Source organism: Zosterops lateralis (genome assembly GCF_965231275.1).
Source record: "Zosterops lateralis genome assembly, chromosome: 6".
NCBI classification, from domain to species: domain Eukaryota; kingdom Metazoa; phylum Chordata; class Aves; order Passeriformes; family Zosteropidae; genus Zosterops; species Zosterops lateralis.
The window spans coordinates 38,939,691-38,964,709 of record NC_139761.1 but is presented as its reverse complement, the minus strand read 5'-3'; the positions used below and the strand labels follow the sequence as shown (position 1 = coordinate 38,964,709).

General features: G+C 54.8%; 3 protein-coding genes across 7 annotated transcripts in view; 1 reads left to right on the top strand and 2 right to left on the bottom strand.

The window, feature by feature from the left end:
- The first annotated feature begins 9,385 nt into the window (after positions 1-9,385).
- On the top strand, positions 9,386-11,394 carry CHRM4 (cholinergic receptor muscarinic 4). The gene has a single exon (XM_083864185.1). The coding sequence runs from the start codon at positions 9,391-9,393 to the stop codon at positions 10,861-10,863; it is 1,473 nt and encodes a 490-aa protein (XP_083720311.1). The 5' UTR covers positions 9,386-9,390; the 3' UTR covers positions 10,864-11,394.
- Positions 11,395-12,743: 1,349 nt separating this feature from the next.
- MDK (midkine) lies at positions 12,744-17,925 on the bottom strand. Of its 2 annotated transcripts, XM_083863366.1 has the most exons (6): positions 15,894-16,041; positions 15,640-15,685; positions 14,381-14,464; positions 14,135-14,296; positions 13,866-14,027; positions 12,744-13,444 (listed from the first exon to the last, which is right to left on the bottom strand). In XM_083863366.1, the coding sequence occupies exons 1-6, from the start codon at positions 15,897-15,899 to the stop codon at positions 13,419-13,421; spliced, it is 486 nt and encodes a 161-aa protein (XP_083719492.1). In that variant the 5' UTR covers positions 15,900-16,041; the 3' UTR covers positions 12,744-13,418. The 2 variants fall into 2 exon arrangements, with proteins under 2 accessions (XP_083719492.1, XP_083719493.1); XM_083863367.1 differs by lacking the exons at positions 15,640-15,685; positions 15,894-16,041 and adding an exon at positions 17,841-17,925.
- Positions 17,926-21,280: 3,355 nt separating this feature from the next.
- DGKZ (diacylglycerol kinase zeta) overlaps positions 21,281-25,019 on the bottom strand; it is a gene marked incomplete at its 5' end in the record, with an annotated part of 47,626 nt that continues 43,887 nt past the window's right edge. For all 4 annotated transcript variants that reach the window (XM_083863997.1, XM_083863996.1, XM_083863994.1 and 1 more), the window contains one exon: positions 21,281-23,634. In XM_083863997.1, coding sequence (XP_083720123.1) covers positions 23,518-23,634 — 117 coding nt within the window. In that variant the 3' untranslated portion in view covers positions 21,281-23,517. The remainder of the gene's footprint in view (positions 23,635-25,019) is intronic.

Genomic DNA, 25,019 nt, shown 5'->3' with positions numbered 1-25,019 from the left:
GTCTTCAGGAGCCTTGAAGAGGAGTTACATCCCAGATCAGTTGGTGAAGGAGGGGCAGCTGCTAGGAATTTTGTCCTTTAAAGGCAGAACTCAGTGCAAACCATGAAGCTCCTTGAGCACAGCAGGCTCAGCCTGAGCTATCAGTGTGTTACTGAGATATTGAGGGTGGCTGTGCTCCTCCAGCCAAGAAAGCCAGGCAGAGAAGCAGCCCCTCTGGTACCACAACTGCTTTTAAATCTAGCATATTGTATAACACCTTGCAGCTTGGCAGAGGAGGCCGTGGGGGCTGACACCAGGAGCCTCAGCTGGAAGCGTCTGGAGCTAAAATGTCATCAGCAGGGTTAAGGGTCCTGGTGAAGTTGGCTTGCATTGGCCAGTTAAGGGGTTAATGCCTTCAGCCTCTTTAAGCAGAATTAAAGTGATTTGTCTGTGGGAAACTCAGCTGCAGTTGTGCAACACTGAGGTCTGAAAATGTGAGTCTGCAAACACGATGTTCCGGGCCCCTGCATCCACTCCAGGTCACAGAGCGGCTCTCCAGAGGCCTCCATGGCGCCATGTTTCACTGACCCCCTCACTTGCAGACCCTCCCAGTGTTGATGTTAGCTCCCAAGCCACAGGCAGCACGGCAGGCTGGCTCTGCTGAGGAGGGATGAAGATCCTTGAGGGATCTTTGCATGACTGAGACAAGAAGGAGAGTACACGGCATCACGCCATTTCTGGTGCCTCTTGGGTAGTTTGGATCCCTGCTTTGCTGACAGTTACATTATGTGCAGTCCCAGATAAAGCCAAAAAAGTGCATGCATGTGTACAGGGAGGGGTGGAGAGCAACGAAACCCTTCTGGCATCTGCCTTTGCCTGAAAACAGGCATGAATTGCCTGGCCTTGGGCCTGCCTTTCTGCAGCACTTAGGAGCAGTGTCTAGCATGGTGGTCTCTATGCTTCTTGTAGAGAAGATAACCCACCAAAGCCCATAAGTGATGCTCAACTCACGAAACCCTCTGCTACTATGTGCAGTCCCAGGCAATGAGGTGGCTAAAACCCCTGCCCTGTGCTGTGGGGTGCTGCCTGAAGCATTATTGTGGGGTGAACAGCACTGTATCCCTGACTGTCTGAGCTGTATCCCTACCCTATGGCTCATGGGGACCCTGGGGGGCAAAAATGGTGAGTGTAAGGTGCTGCAGGTCTCTGCATGAGGGCCAGCCCCAGTCTTATTCAGCAGCAGCACAGCAGGCTGGGGGTCACCATCCTGCAGTGAGAGAGTTGACTCCAGGCAGAGCTAGGTTGCCTGAGCCAGAGAACTGCAGCCCACAAAGGTTTCCAGCACCAGCATGGCTCCCACTCTACCCAGCAAGGAGCTGGTGAGAGCCTCCTGAGAAGGCAGCAGGGAGAGGTTTGCAGGCAATGTCTCTGTGTGAGGTCTCTCCTTCTCAGAAGATTTTCTTACGACTTTTCTGTGGAGGAGATAAGTAATGCCTCCCTGGCAGACCGAGACTATTTCCACCTCCTTCTCCTCCATCCCTCCTCTTCTCTGTTGTCACCATGGATGAGGATTTCCTACCTGCTCTCCTCCTCTGGCACCCTGACCCCCACATTTTCCATTCTGTCTGTCCATGCCCTGGGCTCTCCTACCCACCTTCTGCCACAGCTCCTCTTCTTCAGTCTGTCCCTTTGCTCAGGCATCACCTCCAACTCCAAATATTCTGGCACATCTTGTGGTGAAATGGGGTCTAATATTTTCAGCTTCCTTTTTCATTAGCACCCCAAAGATTCCCATCTGCTATCTGCTCCCAGGATAGGGCTCTCACATACACATCTATCCAGCAGGGTTCTTTTTCCTGCCTGATTTTCTGCCCTAAGCTCAAGGCATCAGCTCTTTTCTCTCATCCGTTGTTTAGCTGGCTCATTTGTCCTTTCAAAGCCCTGCAGAGCTTCACGCTGCTCCATGGAGCAAGGGGCTTTTATTTCCATTGTCAGGCCTCTAAAATTTCAGATGAGCACCTTTCTGTTTGCTCCCTGTGGTGTCTCAGCTCTGTGATGAGTTACAGAGAAACATGTTCCCCCTGCCCTCCTGATGCCCATGCTCTGCCAGAGCAGTTCTGCTTCTCTGACTACCCGAGCTACATCCCCACCCTACGGCTCATGGGGACCCTGGGGGGCAAAGAGGGTGAGTGCAGGGTGCTGCAGGTCTTTGCATGGGGGGCAGCCCCTGCCTTATTCAGCACCAGCCCTGGCACCTGGGACAGGCCTGGGGGGGCAGATCCCCCAGGTGGGTGGTGGGGACCTGGCACGGGCAGCTGTGGCTGTGTGGGGCCGTGCAGGATGAGGAGGGCTGTCCTACAACTGGCTTCCCAAAAAGAGCCATGTCTTTCCCCTTTGCCATCCCCCAGGCAATGTTTGTCCCTGGGGCAGGGGGAGCAAACAGCTCTTAGGTGTTGCAACACTTGCCCCTCTAGCCCTCAGTCCCTCCTGCACCATCCTCTCTCCCACAGGCATCTGGTCCCGGCCACCAACCTCTCCCAGGGAAGAGCCTGGCTGATCCGGGTAGTCACTTGTTGCTGTAATCGTTTCTCTTCCCCTCCTTCCTCTCTGCTGGCTGGTCCCAGAGCCCTTCCCGGCAGTAGGCCCTGGAGCTGCAGCGGGGTTATTTCTGCCGTGCTGCCTTGAAACAGCTGGGTTCTGTTAAAGCTTCAGCCCAGGCATATAAAAGAACATGAGCATCTCTCTGAGGCAGAGAGCATTAATGCAGTGGATGGGAGGGGAGAAGTGTGGCTCCAGCCCAGGCTCAGCTGGAAGCCCAGCACCTTCCTGGCTCAGCGACATGGGCTGAGCTCTGCCACCAGCAGGGAGCTGCAGCCCTGGGGCGGCCGAGGCGGAGGGCACTGGAGGGAGGGCACTGTGTCCCCCTCGTCCCGCAGTGCCATGCCGCCGTGGTGAGCCTTCTCCCCTCGGGATGTCACCATCGGAGCCAGCGCAGGAGCCGCCGGTGCCTGGGAGCTGCGGGCTGGGCACAGCAGGGTAAGGCTGGACTTTGGCTTGTATGGCATTTGCCGTGCACACTTGCTAGTAGTGTTCCACTCGTAGGTTATTTATTTGGCCTAATAATTGGGTGACAGGTGGTTAATTAATTGTCAGAGTGGCCAGTGTGCTGGTAGGCTATTTATAGGAGTGACCTTTCAATTACTTTTTAAAAAACATTTTTCACTGTCTTGCTTCTTGTCTGGTAATGCTGTGGGTAAATGGCATGCGGCCTCTTACACCCTGCAAAGAGCACATTAAGGATACAGGCAAGTGCTGGGGGGCCAGTTTGGGCAGGGGGGGCAGCTATGCCTGCTGTGGGATGCTGGTGAGCCTGCTGGGCTGCAGGAGCAGCTCAAGAGCCGTGGCTCTGACCTGCGAGTGCTTCCCAGAGCCCGGTGCAAGCCGCCTTGGATGCTGTGCCTCGGGTTTACTCTGAAAGGCAGCATTAACCTCATAGTTACAAGCAGCAGTGGAGGCAGGGAGGCTTCTGTCTTGCTTGTGGGGGGTGGTGGGGTTACCCAACTGCAACACTCCCTTCTGGCCCTGGAGACAGCAAGTTTTCCAAACCTGATGCGCGAACACGTCAGGCACAGGGGGGTTCTCTGGCACACTCGCCTCCCCCTGAAAGCCAGCTGCTCCTGAGCCTCTGAGCTTACTGCTTCTCCAATGGCTCCAGGAAAAGCTATCAGAGGTTCTTAACTTGTAGGGATGGAGGAAATTGCTTTGCCTCATGAGGACCAGTTGAATAGCAGAGGAAGAAAGAAGAATAAATTATTCAATGGAAAATCAAATGCCCAGAACCACCCCATATGTTACTGACAAGAAACAATTCCTGATCCACAATGGCTCAGATCTCCTCTGGAGCAGGATAAGGACTTCAGGGATCCATTGACCCGAGGGGTGAAAGCACAGCCACCAACTAGAGGGCAGGGGGAGCCCTGACATTTTAACACAACATATCCTGCTGGCCCCTCATCTCCTTTTTGTTTTTCTGGATTTTTTTTATTGCCTCATCATTCCAATGCGGAGGCACGGAATCAGACCAACACCCTCCCCCTGCCAGACACAGGGACTGCCATCGGTCTTCTCTCATATGTTGTATTTCTAAGGTGCCTGTTCCCAGTATCTAGGAATTCTGTTTTCACACTCTGAGGGGTGTGAATCTGTCAACCAGAACAACCCTTCACTTTAGTTGTAAAGTGGTGCCATGATTCAGGAACTAATTAACAGCTGTTAGATAATGCAATTAGCCCCACGAACTGCCACCCTACCCTAAGTATACCTTCCCTTTGTGAGTGTGAGCCATAAATGTCTAGCATCTTGTGTTGCCTCTTTTTTCTCTCTTCTCCTTATGGTGGTGACTGCACAAATTGCCCAGCCCCACATCACATCAGCAGTTTGACCTGACAGGATTAATCCCATTAAGACTTTTATCCTCTCTGCACTTTTAGGGAGGCCAAGACAAGCAGGGGGCTGGCAGTAGGGCTAGCCTGGCTCTTTCCAAATATGGCACCAAAGGTGATGTGCCCAGGCCCAGCCTTTGGCACCCAGATAGAGCAGGGGAGGATGTGTGCCTTCTCCTGGAATGTGCTTGTGGTGGAGGGGGCCACCTTCCCTCCCTCCTGGAGACAGGCAGCACCCAGAGCCCCACAAGATCCATCCAGCCAGGAGCTGACAGCCACAGCTGTCCTCCATCCTCTCCCTGGGGTCGAGGTCACTCAGTTTTTCTGTTGCTCCAAACCCATGCAGGGCTAAAGCCCATTTCCTCTGGGAGCCACTCATGCTCATAGGTGTCCTCTAAAGCACAGCTTTCTCTGATTCCTCTCCTTCCCCTGTAAACATCTTCCTCCCCAGACTGGTGTGTAAGCGTGGAGCTGATGGGGTTCCTTGCAGAGCTCTGCTCATTCCCAGAGGTTCTGCTTCAACCCCATGTGGACCAGACACGGCTTTGTCCCCCACTTGCACCTGCTCCCTGAGGATCCCCAGCCCTGAGGATGATGCTGGGATGGGGGCAGTGTCAAAACAGGAAAGGAGATGCTGGTGGTGACATGTGGGACAGGGGCTGTGCAGCAGAGGGAGGCTGTGCAGTATGGAGAGAAGAGGCAGGGAACACTGGGGCAGTAGGGCTGTTTGCTCCAGGAGCTCATCCCACAGCCTGAAGTGTCACCATCACATGGGTGTGTGTAGATATCAGCCTCTCCCATTGCCTTTGCTGTGCCAGTGCAGAGGGTGGCCAGTTCCTTCCACATAAGGAGGAGCAGCGGTGGGAGGGAACTAAACCCTCCATCCCACGTGAGCTGAGTGCTCAGCAGGTGCTCAGTCACGAACTGCAGCTGATGGAGCACCAGCCTCCAGCTACTGCAGATTCTTGGGTATGGGATGGTCACCAGCAGTCCCTGACAGGGCTTTCCCTCCTCCTACCTGGCAAGAGTCTCTGTGAGGCAGTTCGTTGGAGCTGACAGGCTGGGAAGGCTTGCTGGAGAGGCACATGAGGTGCAGCCAGGAAATAGCAGGAGTTTTCTGCTGTGGTCTCGCGTGTCACCCTGTGACAGAGCACTGGCTTTGCTCTTGTTTGGAGTTGAATCCTCACACAAGAGTGGTCACACCCATGGTTGCAGACAGCAGTGGAGACCCTGCTGTGCCTACAGCCCACAGTAGTTGGACCCCATGAGACCACCCAAATTATAATTTTCTCTGCTTGGATCTGTGGCTGTGTGGGAAGGGAAAGGTATTTCCCTTGATGACACGATTGGTGACCACTGCAGCAGCCACAGAAACTCTTGGACCAGAGGATGCTATCAGCAAAGAGTTAGAGTCCCAAGGGCTTTGATGGAGAGGAGAAAACCAACTGTAAATCACTGCCAAAATCTGAGGGAGAGTGCTGCAGCTGGCTGGTGCAAGCAGGTGTGGGAGAGCACCCACTGAGCACTGCAGACAAAGAATGTTTGTGTGCAGGCTGAAAAGCCAGTTAGTGTCACAGGTAGGGGTATCAGCCCCAGGAGCCCTTTTGAAGTGTTCTCTCAGCTTGTCAAGGCTATGTATCCTCCCTGTCTGTCATGTCATCATGAAAGCAGGGTGCAAAAGGGAATAGAAAAGAGAGTGATGTAGGATGGAGGCTGTGAGGGGAGAGAGAGAAGAAATGCAGTCCTGGAGGTGCAGGGAGCAAACACTGGGCACTGGGGTACATAGGGAAGGCATTCAGTGGAGAGACACCAAGTCCTGGAGAGGTCCCTTGGTGTCTGGTGTCTTGGTGTCAGAGCATTGGGAACAGTGATGTCGCTGGCATGAGAGTGGAGATGGTGCCACACTGGTGAGTTTGTTGCAGCTCCACAGCTCTCCTGTGTGCTCTCTCCATCTTGGGACACGTGATGGACACACGATGGGGATGCAGACAGAGGTGTGACTGCCTGAAGGTTGTGCCCCCACCCAGGCCCTTCCCACACAGCCTAGATGCTCTCCATCTGCATCTATTCCTAGTGCCCATACAGGCATAATGCATGGCTTGGTCAGCTGCACAGACCTACCAATTTTGTAGCATCTTTGGCCTTCTCCCAGCTCCAGACTGAGCTGCCTCCTCTGCTCAGGAAGGCAAAGGCAATGCCAAGCGGTCCCAGTGAGCTCAGAGAGGGTGTCAGGAGCAGAAGAGTGAGATGGGGGATGGAGAGCAGAAGATGGGAAAAGAGGGAATGCCCAGTGGGCTGGGATGTGGCAGAGAATCGCCAGGGGATCTGAGGCAAGGGTGAGTGGTGTACACAGCTCCCAGCTCACTCGTGTTGCTCTGTCTGTGTTGTAGGTTATCGTCACACCTTTAAGCATTTTCAGTCTTCCTCCTTCCCTCACACCGGGGATTGTTTTATTTTTGCTGTTAGGCGAAGGCTTGTTTTCACAGTGCTCGGTGTTTAAGCCCTGCAGCCTGGGGCGGCAGCTGCCTCTGTCCTCACACCGGTTTGCAGCGTGTCCTCTGGGGGGCATCCAAAGGCTCTCCTGAGGGGCTGCCGCAGCCTCTCCTCCCGCTCTTGGGGCACACACACAACCGGTCGGGGTTGAGATGGACTTTTCTTTGGGTAACTGAGAACACAAGCCTCTGTCAAGGCTGATAACTAATTAGACACGCTTAGAAGAGGATGCCAGTTCACGAACAAAAGTGAGAAAACTGAAACCCACATTTTAGCAGAGACGATGGAAAGGTTTCTTTTAAAGACTTTCAAATTCTTCTTGGAAGAGCTGGGGTAGATGTCTGCATGATTGCTAGCTTGTCTGATCAGTTTGATTAGCTGTTACAAGAATGACAGTTAAATCTCCCCATCTCACCGAAGTGAAGAAATTTAAACTCATTTCAATTGTACTGAAACCAACCCCCAAACTGCCATGATTATAGACTTCTAAGACATTTTATACACTTATCACCTCTTCTCACATCCCTGGCTGGGTGCCCAGGAAGGATGGCAGCAGAAACCTCTTTCCCTCTCCCTTGATGCATCCCTTGTGCTTGAAGCTGGGTGCAAAGATGGGCAGTGCTACCAGGCTTCCTCACCCCACCTGTATCTGGCACGTAGTATCTACCAAAGGGCACTACTTTCTTTTAAAAGCCTTTTGTCTTCACAGAAATGCTTAGAGGATAATGTTAGAGAGGTATTTCTTTGTCCCTCACCCACTTATTTCCCTTGCATCTGTAAGAGGAGCTGCACCACTATTGCAGCTGTAGCCTTGCTAATGCAGAAGCTGCCTAAATGGCTACATCAGACCCTGGCTTTAGCATCTCAGCAGCCACATTTCCATTTAATTACACCTGTATCTCTTCAGAAAGTGCTTATATTAAAAAATTGGCTATTTACTGATGACAGACATCTCCTACCCTCGCCACAAATGAAAGACAAGGGCATTGCTTTTCAAATACTTAAAACAGACAAACTGATCTCAAAGCCTGCCAGACCCTGTTTGGAAGAGGTGCACATTAATGGCATGTTTATTCATTCAGCAAAACCAGCTTCAGGAGTCCCAGGCATTTGGAGCCAGTACCCAAGCCAGAGACACCCTGTGCTGAGCACTCCCACTGTGGGGACATTCACTGACTCCTGCTGGGCTCCTGGCAGCAGTGCCCATGGGGCTGGACCCCTGCCCTGGGCACCAGGAGGAGCTGCTGGGAAGGGCTGCTCTTGATGGTCTGGTAGGGTTGAGATGCACCCAGAATCCAGGGTGAGGCTGGTGAAGGCCCATCATATTTTTGGAGCCTGGATGATGTGGGAGAGGCAGGTTCAATGGGAAGTTCTTCTGTCCAGCCCAACTCCCTCAGTGCCTTTGCTTTTCCTTTGCTTTCCAGGAAATTCCCTTTCATCTCAAAACAGCACTTCTCGTCTATTGATTTCTTTTTTAAGGTCCATTCTACTCTTACCTTGTGTGATTAACCACAGGCATCTTAGTTTGGATGAAGGCAGTAATTCTGTCCATAATTCTCACCACTTTTCATAAATAATTCCATGTATTATGCTGAGGTGTCTGACTCCACACCATACATCTCTGTGGCCTGGATGGCTGCAGCTGCACTATGATGTGGGACTAGGGGAAGGGGCCATCACTTCCCAGCATCACTGACTGATGGCACTTGTGCAGCTCCCTCCCTCTCCTAAGCCTGCTGTGTGCTGCACCACACCAAATCACCCATCTTCAGCCTTTCTTGGCTTTTCAGCATCTGTATCTCAGCAGTGTCACCCTTTGGTCAGGGCCACCTCTGTTGGACAGGCTGGTGCCACTGGGAAGCTGTTGTGGGACTCACACAAGCTGTGGTGTAACTTGCTGTTTTCCTTCTCCCAGATTTCATCTTCCAGAGGGAGCTGTTTGCTGCGAGAGACACAGGTGAGCCAAGCAGACCATGGCACGGGCTTTGTGGGTTAGGCCCCTCCTGGGGAGTGCTTTGGGTAGGTCAGTGGGACATGTTTGGGGCATATCATAAACCTGCTTTTGTCCTTGGGGTAGGGCACAGGTTCCATGCTGTGCTGTTCTGGCAGTGAGTGCTGTATATGTACTCCTGGGCTCTGCAGTCCTCTTTCCCCCAGCCCTTTGGCTTCCCTGTGTGCTTCTCTGGGGTACATGAGGGTGTGCTCCCACTGGGATATGCAAAGAAGGGACCATCACACCCTGGACATAGGGCTGTCCTAGCCCCATTCTCTCTGCAACACATGTATCTCCTCTACTGCTAAAAAGGGACACAAAAATTGCCTCCAATGGACTTCTGGACTGGCAGAGAGAAGTCCAGGAATGCCAGGAGATTTTTGAGCACTAGCCAACAGCAGCTCTGGCCTGGGAAACTGAGGAAATGCTGCCAGGACAGGTCTGATATTCTCCCTTTCTGTCCTTGGTCTCCTTGCAGATCCCATGCACAACCTCTCTGCTCAGCCCTGGCAGGCAAAGATGGCCAATCTGACCTATGACAACTTCACCCTGGGCAACCGCTCCGAGGTGGCCGTGCAGCCTCCCACCAACTACAAGACAGTGGAGCTGGTTTTCATCGCCACTGTCACTGGCTCACTCAGCCTCGTCACCGTGGTGGGGAACATCCTGGTGATGCTCTCCATCAAGGTGAACCGCCAGCTCCAGACTGTCAACAACTATTTCCTCTTCAGCCTGGCCTGCGCAGACCTCATCATCGGGGTCTTCTCCATGAACCTCTACACGGTCTACATCATCAAAGGCTACTGGCCACTGGGGGCCGTGGTGTGTGACCTGTGGCTGGCTCTGGACTATGTGGTGAGCAATGCCTCTGTCATGAACCTGCTCATCATCAGCTTTGACCGGTACTTCTGTGTCACCAAGCCCCTGACGTACCCGGCCAGGAGGACCACCAAGATGGCAGGGCTAATGATCGCGGCCGCATGGATATTGTCCTTCATTCTCTGGGCCCCTGCCATCTTGTTCTGGCAGTTCATTGTGGGCAAGAGGACAGTCCCCGAGAGGGAATGCTACATCCAGTTCCTCTCCAACCCAGCGGTGACATTTGGTACAGCCATTGCTGCTTTCTACCTGCCCGTGGTCATCATGACAGTGCTGTATATCCACATTTCCCTGGCCAGCAGAAGCAGGGTAAGGAGGCACAAGCCTGAGAGCAGGAAAGAGAGGAAAACCAAGTCCCTCAGATTTCTCAAGGGCCCCGTGGTCAAACAGAACAACAATAACTCTCCCAAGAGAGCCGTGGAGGAGAAGGAGGAGGTGAGGAATGGGAAAGTGGATGACCAGCCATCTGCACAGACAGAGGCCACTGGCCATCAGGAGGAGAAGGAGACATCCAATGAGTCCAGCACTGTCAGCATGACCCAGACCACAAAAGACAAGCCCACGGCAGAAATCTTGCCAGCAGGGCAAGGACAGAGTCCAGCCATCCCCCGGGTGAACCCAACTTCCAAGTGGTCCAAGATTAAGATTGTCACCAAGCAGACTGGGACTGAATGTGTCACCGCCATTGAGATCGTCCCAGCTAAGTCAGGTGCCTCTAACCACAACTCCCTGGCCAACAGCCGCCCAGTCAATGTTGCCAGGAAGTTTGCCAGCATCGCCAGGAGCCAAGTACGGAAGAAGCGCCAGATGGCTGCCCGAGAGAAGAAAGTCACCCGAACCATATTTGCCATCCTGCTGGCCTTCATACTCACATGGACACCATACAACGTGATGGTCCTCATTAACACCTTCTGTGAGACCTGTGTGCCCGAAACAGTGTGGTCCATCGGCTACTGGCTCTGCTATGTCAACAGCACCATCAACCCAGCCTGCTATGCCCTCTGCAATGCCACTTTCAAGAAAACCTTCAAGCACCTTCTCATGTGCCAGTACAGGAACATTGGCACAGCCAGATAAACTGGTACTCAGGGACCACTTCAGTAACATTATGGAAACCCTTCCCTTTGCCTCCTTTGCCAGCGGGGGTTCTTCTGCTCTCCACTCACAACAGAGCAGACTGCAGTGATTGCAGATGATGCCCTTCATCCAAGGCTGACAAAATTCCAAGGCATTTCTGAGCTGCAGGTCCTTCCAGTCACCCTAGGCCTGGGGACTAGCTCGGGGAGCCACCGGGAAAGCCAGAGGCAAGAGGAGATGTGATCACCAGGAGCCCTTCCCAGCTCCATGCTCTTGAGATTGGCCAAATGGCATCAGTGTTTCTCCTAAGACTGGATGTACCTTTTTCCCCAGCTGACCACCTCCAAGGCGTCCGAGCTTGTCTGCATGCAGATGGGCGAATGCTGGATGCTTTCCATTGGCTTCTAAAGTGTTTATTACCCAAGAATTTAAAAGAAACCAGGGTCAAACATTTGCTAGACATCTTGGACCAGGCTGGCTCAGGCATGCTAACGGGGAGTCCTGCTGGCCCAGCCAGGCCCCCTGCAAAGGCAGTCAAGATTGGACCCTAAGAGATGCGGCAAGCTGCTTCCTTTCTCTTGAGAGTGGCATCGGACATCCTCACCCAGGGACCTGGGGCAGAACTTTTCCCTGGGCTCTGGCTCTGCTCTCCCCTTCAGGCCCTTTCTGCCCTCCAACAGCAGCTTGCTGGAAAGACAGACAGATAAACCAAGCATTTCACTCCTGGGTGAGGAGTGTGAAACCCAGTCGCCTCTGATGATGGAAACTAAAACTGCAGAAATACCCAGTAGTGTGGTGCAGGACTTGCTCCACAGCCCTGGGGGAATGGGGCCCCTGAGAAGCAGGCAGCAGTGACTGTAAAAATAACTGTCCTTGGGAGGGACAGGGGGGACCTGGGGGTCTCAGAAGAGGGTGGGAAGAGGGTCTGCAATGTGGCCAAGGTGCCCTGTGTCTCATCTGGGCCATGAGCAGGTCCCCGCTCTCCCCACAGTGGGTGTGATGCATGGCTCTGGAGGCAGGAGAGGATGACGATGGCCTCCAGTCCCACTCCTGCCCTGGGTGCAGGGGGCTCCTCCAGGGAGGCCGAAGGAGCCGGTTGCTGAGCTTTGTAAATGGATGTAACGCTGCCATGGTGTTGCGGCAGAGCCCTCAGCATGTGGGCTTCAGCCAGCGTCTTCAGCCTCCTCCCAGCCCACCCTGTGTGCAACCCAGAGCGCCCCAGGGTGCTCCCCAGCTTCTCCCAAAGCCAGCTGCAAGCCTTAGTGGACACAGTCAGGTGCAGGCAAGGGATGGGATGTGATGGGGCCATTCTAGCAGTGGCAAACTCTGTGTCTGTACGTCCTCCCTGTCCTCATACCAGGGTGCAACCTGCAGAAAGGCTGCCCCAACCCAGATGGGAACCCCTCCACCACTGCCTTTAGGGGTACCCAAAATGCCTGGTGGGTTTTTGGGTATTTTTAAATGGTTACAACTGCAGCCCAACACACCCCAAGACAAATAAAGACCTTGGACCAGGAAACTAATGGCCATGGTGTGAGGAATGAATGAGTAATCACCTGAGTGGCTTCTTTCCTGCTTCCTAGTGTCACCCACTTGCTGACATTTCCTGCAGCCCATCCTTTCTGCCAAGATTAAGAGGGGCAGCTTGAGGTGTTGTTGCAAAGAGGCTGTGAGGTCTGGTGCTTTGTCCAGGACCATGTGCATGTGACACCCAGGCCACCACTGCCAGCTGTGGTAACTTGGTAACTTCACTGTTGGTGCCAGTGGAGTCAACAAAACTGGGGTTTGCTGGGGTATCCAGCACAGCAGTACCTTCTGGGAACAGCAGGGGGAGGTTCTGATACTTTTTAAAAAAAGATTTTTATTGGAAAAGAAAAAAAAAACAACTCAAAAGAAGGGAGAGCTCCCACCCAGCACTGGTGATGGCATGACAAAAGGAGAGGGGCTGCAGCCCCAGCATGGACACACATGGTTAGAAGTGACAGAGAGGAGACACAGTTGCTTCTCAGGGTCATGGCTGTGTTTTCCTCAACTGCTGCAGCTAAGCCGTGTCGCAGCCAAAGGGTTGCTGGAATAAACCCTCTGAGGTGAGAGGAGTCCTTGAGTGAGAAGCTTGAGTGATGGGGTTACTTGGGCATTCAACACCCACCCCTTCCCTCTGGCACTGGTACCTGGTGGAGGAGTGAGGCGGCTCCTGGGCTTGCAAAAGGATGTGCCAAAGGCAACTCATTTGTGCTGAAGGGTGGAAAAATGTGTGTTCCATCCCAGCTCTCTGAGCACATCCCAGTGAACCCCAACACCAGCCAAGAGGAGGTAGGCAGGAAACAGTAGCAGTGCCCATGGGACAGCAAGAAAGGAGGCAGCCTATCCTGCAGGATGGGTGGGTTTGCTCTCTACAACACTAATGATTAAAACAAGGCATCTCAGTGAAAGAGGAGGTAATGGAAAGGAGTAAGGAGAGGAAGAGGAAGACTGTAGTCTGGGCCAGATGCAGCGGGACATCCAGTCCTGTAGGCACCATATTGAGGGGCTGCTGACGACGCTGGTGTCCAGCTCTAGTCCTTCCCCTTGCCCTTCTTTGCTGCATTCAAGAAGCAGAGGAGACAAGAGTTAGTGCATCTGCTGGCAGCTCACAGTGCCCCAGACACTGCTGTGGTAGACATGTAGCCAGCATGGCTGCTGAACACGGCACAGTGGCTGCATCCCTGCAGGCAGCCTCCCACCATGCCAAACCACATTTTGCACCAGTCCTAGTGAGGAGAGCAGGGAATCCCCATCCCACCAAAGATGGCAGTGGTTTGTGGGGGGACCAGGGTTTTTCCTAGTAGCACTTGCATCCCACCCAGCCAGCAGCTGGACTTTGCAATGCAAAGGAAAGAGCATCCTATGAAATCACCCACACCACAAGCAAAGCCAACCCCAACAGGCCAAGGTACCTCTGACAAAACCCCGCCCAGGGTTGCAACAGGACCCTTCTGGGGACAGGAGTGGTGGAAACTGACCTTTGGACTTTGACTTGATCTTGGAGGAGCAGGGCTTGGTCACATAGACAGTCTCCTCACACTGGGCATTGTACAGGGCTTTCTTCAGGACGCCAGAGCGAGTCTTCAGGCCTGTCTGAGCACTACAGCCTCCCCAGCTCTCAAACTTGTACTTGCAGTCGGCTGGATAAGAGGGGAGAGGCATCAGAAATAGCCAGGACCTGGTGGGACACTAGCCCCGGTCACCCAGCACAGGGAGGTCCCCAACCATCCCACCTCCATGTACCCACCTCCAAATTTCTTCTTCCAGTTGCAGGGGATCTTGCACTTGAGCTTCTTAGTCTCATCTTTGCAAGTTCCCTCGCGGTAGCCCAGGCCACAGTCCTTACTGTTTGGAACACAGGGTCCCCAGCGCCAGTCCTCACACTTGGAGCCATCCTTCTTTGTCTTTTCTGCACAGAAAAGTGGAGTGAGTGCTCTCTGCAGGGACAGGGGAGCATGCCCCACTCTGCCCCCTGCCCCAGGCTGCCTCTCACCTTTCTTGTTCTTGCTAGCCTCGGCAGCAGCAGCCACCAGGATCAGAGCCAGGAGGAGGAGGAGACTCCGAACCTGCATCCTGCCTGTGGAGGAAGGAGAGAGTGAGGTGGGTTGGAGGTTGGGGTGCAATGTGGTGTCAAGGAGGAGCATGGTGGGCTGTAGGCAGACTGTGTGGGAGTAAGACAGCAGCTGCCTCCATTGCACACACTCACCTACATGTGTGTGTACACCCCTGTGCCCTGTTGCTACTCAGTAGGGGTAGGGTATGTTCACAAATTGCAACAAGAAGGTTAGTTGTGTACCTCAACAACTGCCTCCCACCAGGAAGCTGGGCTGAGAGATTGTTCCTACCCCTGCAACCCCCAGCACTGCCCTGCATGTGGTCGAAATGCTGTCTGTGGGGAACCCCACAGCCCACACAGCATCTGGGGAAGGTCCTACAGTTGGGTGCCAGTTGCCAGCCCTTACCCCCGTATTTCTGTGTTGGATCCTTTATCCATGACCCAGCAGACTGCTGCCCCATACCAAAGAGCCTTGGGGCCAGGGAACACAGCTCCCATAGTACCTTACTCCAGTTCCAGAGGATGCCAGGGAGAAGGGAAAAAGCCCAGAAAATTAAATCTGCTTCCATGAGAGGTCTGAGAGTTAAATCAGTGGATTAAATAATAAAAAAAAGCATCCACAGTGTGAGAATCATTGGAGGGATGGAGCGGGAGTGCTGAGTTCACTGCCCACACCACCCATGACTGCAGGGGGTGTGCAGGTGTGCACACACCTGGGAGCAGGTTGGGCACACACATAAAGGTTTGGCTCTGGAGACCATATCCTGTCTCCTTGCCCCGATGGCCGTGGACCATGTGATGACTCCCCTCTGGCTGCTACCATGAGACTCTGGGATGTTGCTGCCAACACTGGGGTCTCAGATCCTGCTCTCAGTGGCAACAAGAGTGCAGGCATGCAGAGCCAGTGTTTCAAATCTGAAGACCCCTTCCCTGCTCCCCCAAAGCCTTTTAAGATGCCACCCATATCTGTGTGGCAGCAGCCATTCAGGAAATACATGGCACCTGCTCTGGCCTCTGTGATGGGCTTTGTAGAATTGGGCTTTGTCGAATTGTAGAGGACAGGATGAACCACAGGCCCCAGGGGACATCAACACAGGGAAGAGCCCAGGGTCAGTGTTTGCTCCCTCCCCTGGGCTCCCCAGGCAGCATGTCAGAGAGAGGAGCATCCCACATTATTCAGGCTCCAGTGCACTCACCTTTCATGCATCCGCCGCCAAGCTGCCAGCTTTGCTCTGCATTGAACTGTCACAGGGAATTACACAGACTGGCTGGCTGAGGGCACAATTGTGGGGATGAGATCTGCCTTCCCCTCACCCAGCCCGGCTGGGAGCCATCCTGCTGAGTACAGCACGGCTCAGCTCTGTTCCCACCCATTGGCCCTCAAAGGGGACAAGGGCTCAGCGCAGATAGGCGAGTTACAGATGATAAGGCTGGAGTTGAGCTGACTTACAGACATTGCTGTCCCACTTTCTGTAGCAGCTCTTATGGGGTAGCACCTCTGACATCCACATTACGCACAGCATCCCCCTGGTTTCAGGTGTTCTGTAAGCTTCTCCCATCCTTGGCTGCAGACCATTTCCCCGTGCTGCTTGCACTTACCTCCCAGCCCAGCACCTTCTGCTCAGGCCCTTCTGACATGGTCTTCAAGCCCCCAGGGCAGACAGCCCCAGCTGCTGTGCTCATCCCGGCCTCACCTCCAGGCACAGACTCCCTCTGTCTGCTATGGGTGCAGTGGGGCCCTGCCCATGTGTACACGGGGATGCTACAAGGATGCCCTCTGAGGGGATGACCAACTACAGCCCCAGGGACCCCTGAATTTGCTCCCAGGCTCGGCCCAGCACATTGCATTCCCCAGGCAAAGGTCTGCAGGGACCTTCAGGCATGGCTCATCCCCCCAAATTGTTCATAAAGAAAAGGGCGTGCAGTTTGGTTTTCCAACCAGCCGGGCAAACAAGAGCTGTTCCTGGCTGGGCTGACAGCACCTTCAGGCATGCTCAACATAGCATAGCCCTGCTCCTCCTGCATCCCTGTGGAGCCCTGGCTTCTCTCCTCCTCAGATGCTGGCTGGCTCTCACATAACATCAGTCCCTGTTCTCCTTCCCCCGTTCTCTAGCTGCCCTGAGGTTTTACCATCTAGGATCAGCTCTAAAAAGAAAAATAAAATCACCTGGTGAAGCTGAAGCTCTAAAAAGAAAAATCACCTACTGAAGATGAAGCAGAGCTCAAATACCCACTATTGCAATGGGAAAGCTTGGCCCTCTCTCCGGACACCATTCTGGGCCAGGTAGTGCCACCGACTTCTCCTAAGGCGGGCCACACATCCCCCCAGCTCCTGATCCTTCAGTGGTGTCCCCATGAGCTCCTGGGAACGGGCCGGCGGCTGGGCTGGCACCCCCCTCACAGCCCCTTTTCCAGTGGTGGGACCTCTCGGCTCGGCTTTGCTCGGCTCAAATTGCAGCTGGCTCTGGAAGCGGTGGATGCAGGAGTGCTGTCCTCCCTCTGCCGGCTGAGCTGCCCCCCAGCCTCCGGGCAGGCGGCCCGGCACTGGAGGAGCGCTCGGGAAGCCCGTGGTCTGGAGTGCCAAGCACCGCGACAGCAGGAAACTCCCTGCTGCCAGGAAAGGGGAGACCGAGCACGTTCCCGTGAGCCAAGACATTAGCACGGCCAGGAGGCTTTCCTAGAGGTGCTGAGGGAAGCGGAGCCGGGCAGTGTATGTAGGGCTTTCCAGCAGGCGGCCTCGCCTTCCCCTGGCAGGGAGGAGAAGGCGCTCCAGGGCAGAAGGGTTCTGCCCCTGCAAGGGGGGCGGAGAGGGGAGCAGGCAGCGCCCCTCCACATCTCTGCCCTCTGCTCCCTCTGCCCTCTGCTCCCTCCTCAGGGCAGATGCGGTGCTGTGAGCCCCCTAGAGCCTCTTCTGTCGCCTCCCGGAGAGGCGGGCGGTGGTCGAGCCCTGCTGCGGGGCAGCTCCCCGGGCTCCCATCGGAGGATGGCCACCAGCCGTGTTCTCCCTGAACCAGTGTGCGGTGCTTCCCCAGAGGAATGGGGGGTAGGATACCGGGCCACTATCTCAACCCATCTGCTCTCCAGGAGCCCTGACTCCCTACCAAACACGCTCCACCCTTCTGCACCTCCAGGCTCTTCCCTGGCTCCTCTCAGGCCATCCCGCACCGGGGGGGGGTCACCGTCCCCGGTCCTCCGGCCCCAGTCTCCCTTTCCCGCAGCTCCTCCCCAGCCAGAGCCTATCCCCGCCGCGGCAAAGCCCCTTCCCGCTCCGGGGAGCCCTCAGCCTGGACGGCGGCGCCTCCCCGGGGAAGCGACGGGGGGTCCCGGGGCGCCCATGGCCGTGGGGGGGCCCTGGGGCGGGGGCCGGAGCCCAGCGCTGTGCCGGGGCCGCACTCACCTGGAGCGGAGCGGAGCCGAGCGGAGCTGCTGCCTTTGTGTGGCGGCCGCGTGCGGAGCCCCGCGCGGCGCACAGCGGCCCCTGACGTCGGGCTCGGCTGGCAGCAAAAAGGTGGGTTTTTAGCCCAAAACTTTCCGCAAGCTCCTCCTCTGCCCCCCGGCAGACACAAAGGCAGGGCGGCGGAGGGGCGGCCCGGGGGCAGGCTGGCCCCTCGGCGGGCCCCTCGGCAGGGGCTGAGCCGGGCCCGGGGGGCGTCAGGTCCCTGTCCCTTGTCCCCTCTCATCTCCCTGCTGTGCTCTCCAACCCGTACCCGCAGTGCGGTACCAGGGAAGCTGTGCGAGTTCAGCTGACCACGCACCCCAACATCACCGAGAGGCCGAAGGGGGCACAGCTGAACGGCCGGGCAGGGTTTCCTCTGGGGCATGCTGCTCTGAGTTCCGCTGGAACTCAGAGGGGGTGCCTCGGTGGAGTAAAGGGAACCACCCTGTGTCTCTACCAGCTCCGTGGATGCTGCCTCCTTTTCCATCGAGGCCACTGGCATCAATGGACCAACCTTTCATAATCTCTGCCCTTTTCATCCTTCTTTGCTCACTCTGTCCCTCGTGGGAGGTTGCCAGGAAAGGGGTACTTGCTCAGCACCCAGAGCAGCACATCACTTACTGTCCCAAGTGTCTGTCCAGTCCCACTCCTTGTGACCTGCCTGCCTGTCCCCAGCTCAGCCACGCCGTAGCCCTTCTCCTTGGAGCAAGAGGTGGTATCCGACTGCTGGTGGGGGATGAAAAGGACCTTGCAGATGTGACTGCTCCTTTTCCCCATCCACCACCTTTTCTTGGGAGGTGAGCAAGGCAGCAGCCAAGCCAATTCTCTTTTGGAGATAGCAGTCAGAAAGGAGATTGTCGTGCCAAAAAAATGGGCCTGTGGTGGGGAATGGAGCTGTTTCTCCACTGCTTATCCTGGAAAAAGTCTGCTAAGAGCAGGGCTGCCACAGGTGGGGTTGCAGGGTGGGGGTGGGGCTGTTTTTTTATGAGCTGCTTCAAAATCACTTTCCAAGAGATTGCCACATTTAATTGCCACTCTGCCAGCAGTTTCCTAAACATCTGCAGAGGTTTTGAGGAGAGCCAGTAAATGTGGGAACATGTCATCACCCCTTCCTGCTGCACACACAGCAATAGATACTGCTCTGTGTGGTGAGGGATCTCGAGATGCTAGGCTGTAAGTTTGAGCCCAAGATGCAGAAATGGATCCTGATAGCTGGGCAGGTACCAAAGCCAATAGCCTCCCCCCATTGCTGGGCCTTTGAGCTCACGCTGAAGAAAGCCACTGAGACAAACTTCAATGTAAAAAAGGAGGAGGACCTAGGTATACATCAGGTTTGCATATCTGACTCACTGGACTGTGATGAGCACACCAGGGCCTATAGAACTATTAAAGAACTAGGTGTGGAGTGAGCACTGCTGCTTCTTGTCAGCTGCTTCTGGCCAGGAGCTGAAGATCTTGCTGGAGTTCCCAGAGCACAGAAGCATAAGGTACAGTGAAGCCCTGTGCAAATTTTCACTCCTTCCAGGGGACCAGGAGACAAGTGCTAGCTAGCTCTGCAAGAGCAGAGATGTATTGGTGCACATCACTCTCAGCAGTGGCTGTGCTTGGTCATTTTGGGCTCTTTTTGAGGGACATGGGAGAAATGGCTCCTTCCCCAGCTCAAATAAGCAGCAGAAGGCCGTGATTGCAGAAAGGGGCTTCATATTGAGGAAAGGAGGAAAAAAGAGGGAGTGTGATCAACCCAGGTGCATTTCCCTGGAATTGGTTAGCTTGAGCTTTTTACCTCTAAAATTGTCACAAGCTAATTCATGGGACGTCAGCTCTGCATTTTCCATCTCTGGTCAAAGCCTGGTCCTTGGGGATCTGCTAGTGGATGCTGCAGCAGTCCCAGTTCAGGGACACACCCATGCATGGGAGAAGAATGACCTTTTCCTTGTTGAGATGTGTGGCAGGTAATCATTAACAGGGCCAACTGCTGTTACTCCAGCTCTGCTTAGCTAGGGCTAGGCTTGCATGGCTTTCTCCAGCCTGCACACGTGCACGTGGTGCCTACACCTCCAGGTGTGCTTCCATCCCACAGGAGGGCAGACAGAACTCCAAACCTCCAGCACCTGACTGAAAAGGAGAAAGAAGGGATGCTGACACCCTTTGGAGAGAAGGGCAGGCTGCTGCCCCAAAGGTACACTGCCCCTTTCCCAATACTCCTCATCAGAGTGATCACATAGTGGGACTGTTTTCTTCCCCACTGTACATTTGACACTGGGGCAGCTGGAAGACTCCAATTGCCATGGTTACTGACAGCCTCCCTGCCGAGATGTGGGCCAAGTGCCAGCATGCTGGGGTCTGGGCACTGAAGCAGAGCAGGCCCCTTCCTGCCAGTTGCACGTACACCTGGTCCCTGGGGAGGCCAGAACAATCTGGTGTGCCTTACACCTGCTACAGATCCTCACTGTTAGCTCTGGGCAGGAGGTGAAGTTTGAAGACCATGAAAGAGAGGCACAGTGGGGGTGGAAGGGACAATGCAGGCAGGGAAGGAGGCTGCTTCTCTGGGCAGAGAGGGGGTGGCAGAAGCACAGGGCAGGCTGCTAAACTGCCCCTAGAAATCTAAGATTAAGATACGAATATAGCTCCTCCTCACCCATGGGCTGCATCACCAGCATGCCATCAGCCACTGCAATTACTTCCTTTTTCAAAGGAAACTCCACAGGAGAGAAGTTATGTTGGCCATAGTCATCCTTATGAATATGAGGCTGGAAGTGGAAGTGTCCCTAATCCTCTGCTTTTGTAATCAGAGAGGGGTCCTTCCACTAGAGTGGCAGAGATAATCCCTGCCCTCAGTGCTCAGCACTGGAGGCAGAAGCCCAAGACTCCCTGCTGGAGCTGGAAATGAATAGGAAGAGCCCCGGGCAGCTCATCTCCCACAGAGCAGCATGGCTGGGGACAACTCACCACAAAAAAAGGCCAACAAACGTTCTGAAACTGGAGGCTGGATGCTGCTGTAGTATCCACTGACAGCTGTGGCAGCTGCTGCAGCTGCCGCCTTTGCCCCAAGGAGGAACAGTAGGCTGCTGGCTCACATGTCCAAGGCCTTCTGGATCACTTGGGAAGGCAGTGCACTTTCTCCCTTTCCCACATTACACTGAGCATTGATGTATGACACAGGATGGAGGAGAGGGTCCTTCAGGACAAAGATCTAGCAAACAGTCCCAGAAGGATGCTGTGCTGGGAAGCGAACAAGGGTGTGGGCCAGCAGGGAACTCCCAAAAGTACCCCCAAGTTTGGAGAGGGGCAGAGGCCTTGGGATCCAACGTTGTTTGTGCCATGCAGGGTATCTGTTGTGCAGTGCCTGCTGCAATCTTGCGGATGCAGCAGGAGATGAACTAAAACATCAATCTCTTTATTTAATAAATGGCAAGAAACAACAACATCCAAACAGTCAAAGTTGAAAAGCAATGGGAACACAGGCTCGTGCCAGGCCCTGGGCCGGCTGGAGCCAGCACCCTCACATAGTTACAAAAATACAATTCTACAACAGCGTCTAAGAAACACAGACCCAGGTATTGCACAGAACCCCTGCCCTCAGGGGGCAGGGCAACCAACACCCCCTCCTTCTTCACCAAAATATAAGCAGGCTTGGAATTGCACAGCAACTCAGCTCACAGGTGCATGGAGGGGCCAGGCAGGGATGGGGACAGTGTGTCTCTCAACTACCTGTACAAAAACTATAAGGGAGAAAGGGGAAAGCTCAGGCTCTAAATGCCTCTGGACCGTCTGGGGCAGCAGTGGTGTGGACCTCCGAGATGACAGTGCCTTGTTTGTCACTGGCCTGTCAGCAGTGCTGATGAGAACTCCAGGCACTTCTGGAGTGTCCCAGCTATCAATGCATTAGTACGCTATCATTATTTGCCAATACTGCCAGTGGCCCCTGGACACCCTGCACTACCCTGCGCCTCTGTTCCCCAGTACAGCATCCCCCATCCTTCAAGAAAACCCTGCCCCTGGGCAAAAGATCTGAAGGGTATTCTGGTTCCCTACAGTTCTCTCATACCCTTTTCTTGGTAGTAGGAGGGATTCAAACAGTGCCACTCGGCACTACCCCATGGGCACAGCTGCATGTGAGTGCAGAGGGACTGCACAGACCACACACAGCAGCAGCAGTGTCCCGTCCTGGGGCCAAGTTGTGAACAGCAATCCTCTTCACAACCACTGCCCACACAAAAGTGCCAAGCAGGTCTGCTAGGCTCAGAACAGTCAGTTTCCCTCCTCTGTGGCCACCTCCTGGTCTAAGAGACTCAGTTCTGCAAAAGCCTTGCTGAAGGCCTGGCTTGATGTCTCTGCATCAAGCGCTCACAGCATCAACAGGGGAGATGGATTGTGGTGTCTCATGCCCCATGGCAGGTAGTTGGTGAAATTCCATCTCATTGCAGGCATGACTCAGGGCTAGGACCCCTGGTGGTTCCTCTTTCTGCTGAAACTGGAGAGGGTGAGCTTGTCATCTGCCCAGGTGGATTGTATCTCAGCTGCGTGAGCTCTCAAGTTTTCCCTGCAAAGCCCCATGCTCAGTCTGGGGAATAGCAGGAGTCAGACTAAGAGGATGCATGTTGCTAGGTTGAGGGCAGGAGGGGATCCCTGAGAGCAGCACTTGACCCCAACACTGCCCATCCAGCCCCATGCAAAGTCTAGCATTGAGGGTGAAATCGAAACATGGAGGGCAGCTGAATCCAAGTCAGCATTTGGGAAGTATAACAGGTGTCACCACTTCCACTGTCCCAGCTGAGTGCAGCTCTCCACCATCCTGCAGTGGGCTCACAAAGAGATGCTCAGCAGAGTGGGTGTGCAAACTGTTTCACCCAGCCCCATGGAGAGAAGAGTGGTGGGCATTTGGTAGCCTTCCTCCCTGCCATCCCAGCCCTGAGTCAGACTGCTGACTGAGTACTAAAGGCCCATCAGGAGGGCACCCGCTGCCCTACTTCCAGCTGCAACAGCCCCAGATGCTCTGAGGAAAGGCTGGATGCACAAGTGACTTCCCTCCTGCTGCAGAATGCTCTGGGTAGGGCAACACAGAGACCTGATGCAGCCCTAGGAGGGAGGAGAAGGCAGGGCTAGTAAGTTGTGGTGCTTCCTTTGGGGCAAAGTCTGCAGCTCACAGCCTCTGCAGGCTGTCCGTGCAGCCTGTGCCTCCCACAGCTGTGCCAGACAGGAGAGGAGGAACAGGACACAAACCTAGCCAAACACCTAAAAGAGGGGCACTGCCAGCAGAGAGAGGGGCTGAGCAATGATACCACAAGGATCATAGGTAGGAGCCTATGGAGGGGGCACTGGCATTACTCCCATGAACAAGGGTAACAGGGCTTCAGCCTGGCCTGCTCCAACATGGCTGCGGGATAGAGCCCACCTAGGGCAGGGAATGTGGTGAATGAGAGGTGAAGGGGTGGACACAAAGAATCAGGCTTCAAGTCTGAAATACCCATTGTCCTCATAACAGAGTCCCAGCCCAGCCTGGGGCAGAGCTCTTCTGCATCCATCTCCAGGGACCAGGTTGGCATCTGGGTAGGGTTGGGCCAGATGCAGGTCTGCCAATTGGCATTATCCTCTTCTCATCCTGAATGAGCTGGCTTGGGCTAAGGCACGCCAAGCACTACACAGCTGTCTCCTGGTCCTCCCGCTGGATCATCTGGTAGTGCTGTCGGTTCTCGAGGTAGGCAGCTAAGTCGGGGTCATTGGCTTTCTCAGCACGGTGCTTTGGGGTGTCTCCCTGCACAGAGGAGGCAAGAAGTCAGGAGTGCCAAACACTGCCTAAACACTGCTTTGGCACCCAAAGGCGTCCCTATTCCCCCATGTGGCTGCATCCAGCAGAGCCTGCAGCCAAACCCTGAGTCAGGCAGCAGTCAAATGCCAGTGTGGTCACCATGGGATCAAAATGTGCTCCTGAGGAGCCTGACTTCTGCGGGCCTGGATGCTGTGCTCTGAAGAGCCATCAACTCCAGGCATGGGCTAGGACATGACTAACCCTGAGCATCACAAGTCACACAAGAAGAGACAAAGGCTGGTCCCCATGACCTGCTCTTTCCCCTGTGCTGGGGAGGCAGGCGGGAGAGGGTGAAGAATGAGGGGCATGTCTGGGGAATGCCCAGGAATACCAACCCCCCTTCCCTCTCACAGCCTGGCTAGCGCTCCAGCTCCCGGAGGAGGATCACATTTCACCAGCTTATTGCAGCCATCTGGATTGTGTCCACTAATGAACTCCCGCACTCCATAAAAAGCAAATCTGTTAACAGCTCTCAGCTCTGTCTCTTCTCCCCCTTCCCTCCCCCTGCTCCTTGCTCCTCCTCTCCAAGTGTCCAGGCTCCACTGTGCCACTGAGAAAGGCCACAGAAACCTGGCACTCTGCCTCTGCCATTGAAAACCAGCCCTGGAAGGGATACCCATCCTGCCTGGCTCATCCCCTGGTGCACAGCAGGGCATAGGCAGCTGCAGCAGCATGCAAGGGCCTCCAGAGCAGCCCACAGCCATATTACTGCATCAGGAACAATGGTCAGACATACAGAGCCCTCCACTGGGCCTGGATGTGGCTGTGCACAAATGCCCATCTGTGTGTGGCTGCAGAGAGGTATCATGCACCAAGAAATTTCCTTGGGATGTGCACCCCAAGACTGGGCACACCCATGGTCCCGCACACATACCCCCGCAGCTAGGGGATGGAGACAACTCTGTGCTTTGGTGCTGGCTCTGCTTGATGGCCTCCTCTCCACATCCCTTGAATGCAATCACTCATTTAACAGAGGAGGAATTGAGCTTCTTTCCTGTTCCCCTGCAGAAGCCCCTCTGCATCACTGCCTGCCTGCAGCCTGAAACTGGAGCTGCCAGGGCCTCCCTGCCCGGCTGGGCTGAGGCACTCCCAATTGATAAGGTTCAGCCTCCCTCACCACTGCAGGGAGTGGGATCAGCCTGCTCCAAACCCGTGCTACAGGTCTGCCACTGGGGTTTCTAATGAGGAGGATCCTGCCTGTGCAGGCTGTGACCCAGAGCCCATGAGAGGTCAGTGCAGCAGCATGGCAGGGTCCCCAGGCAGCCACAAACCCGACATGCTTTTGCACAGGCACGTGCAGACCCATTCCCTGGGGCAGGCGCATGCCTGAG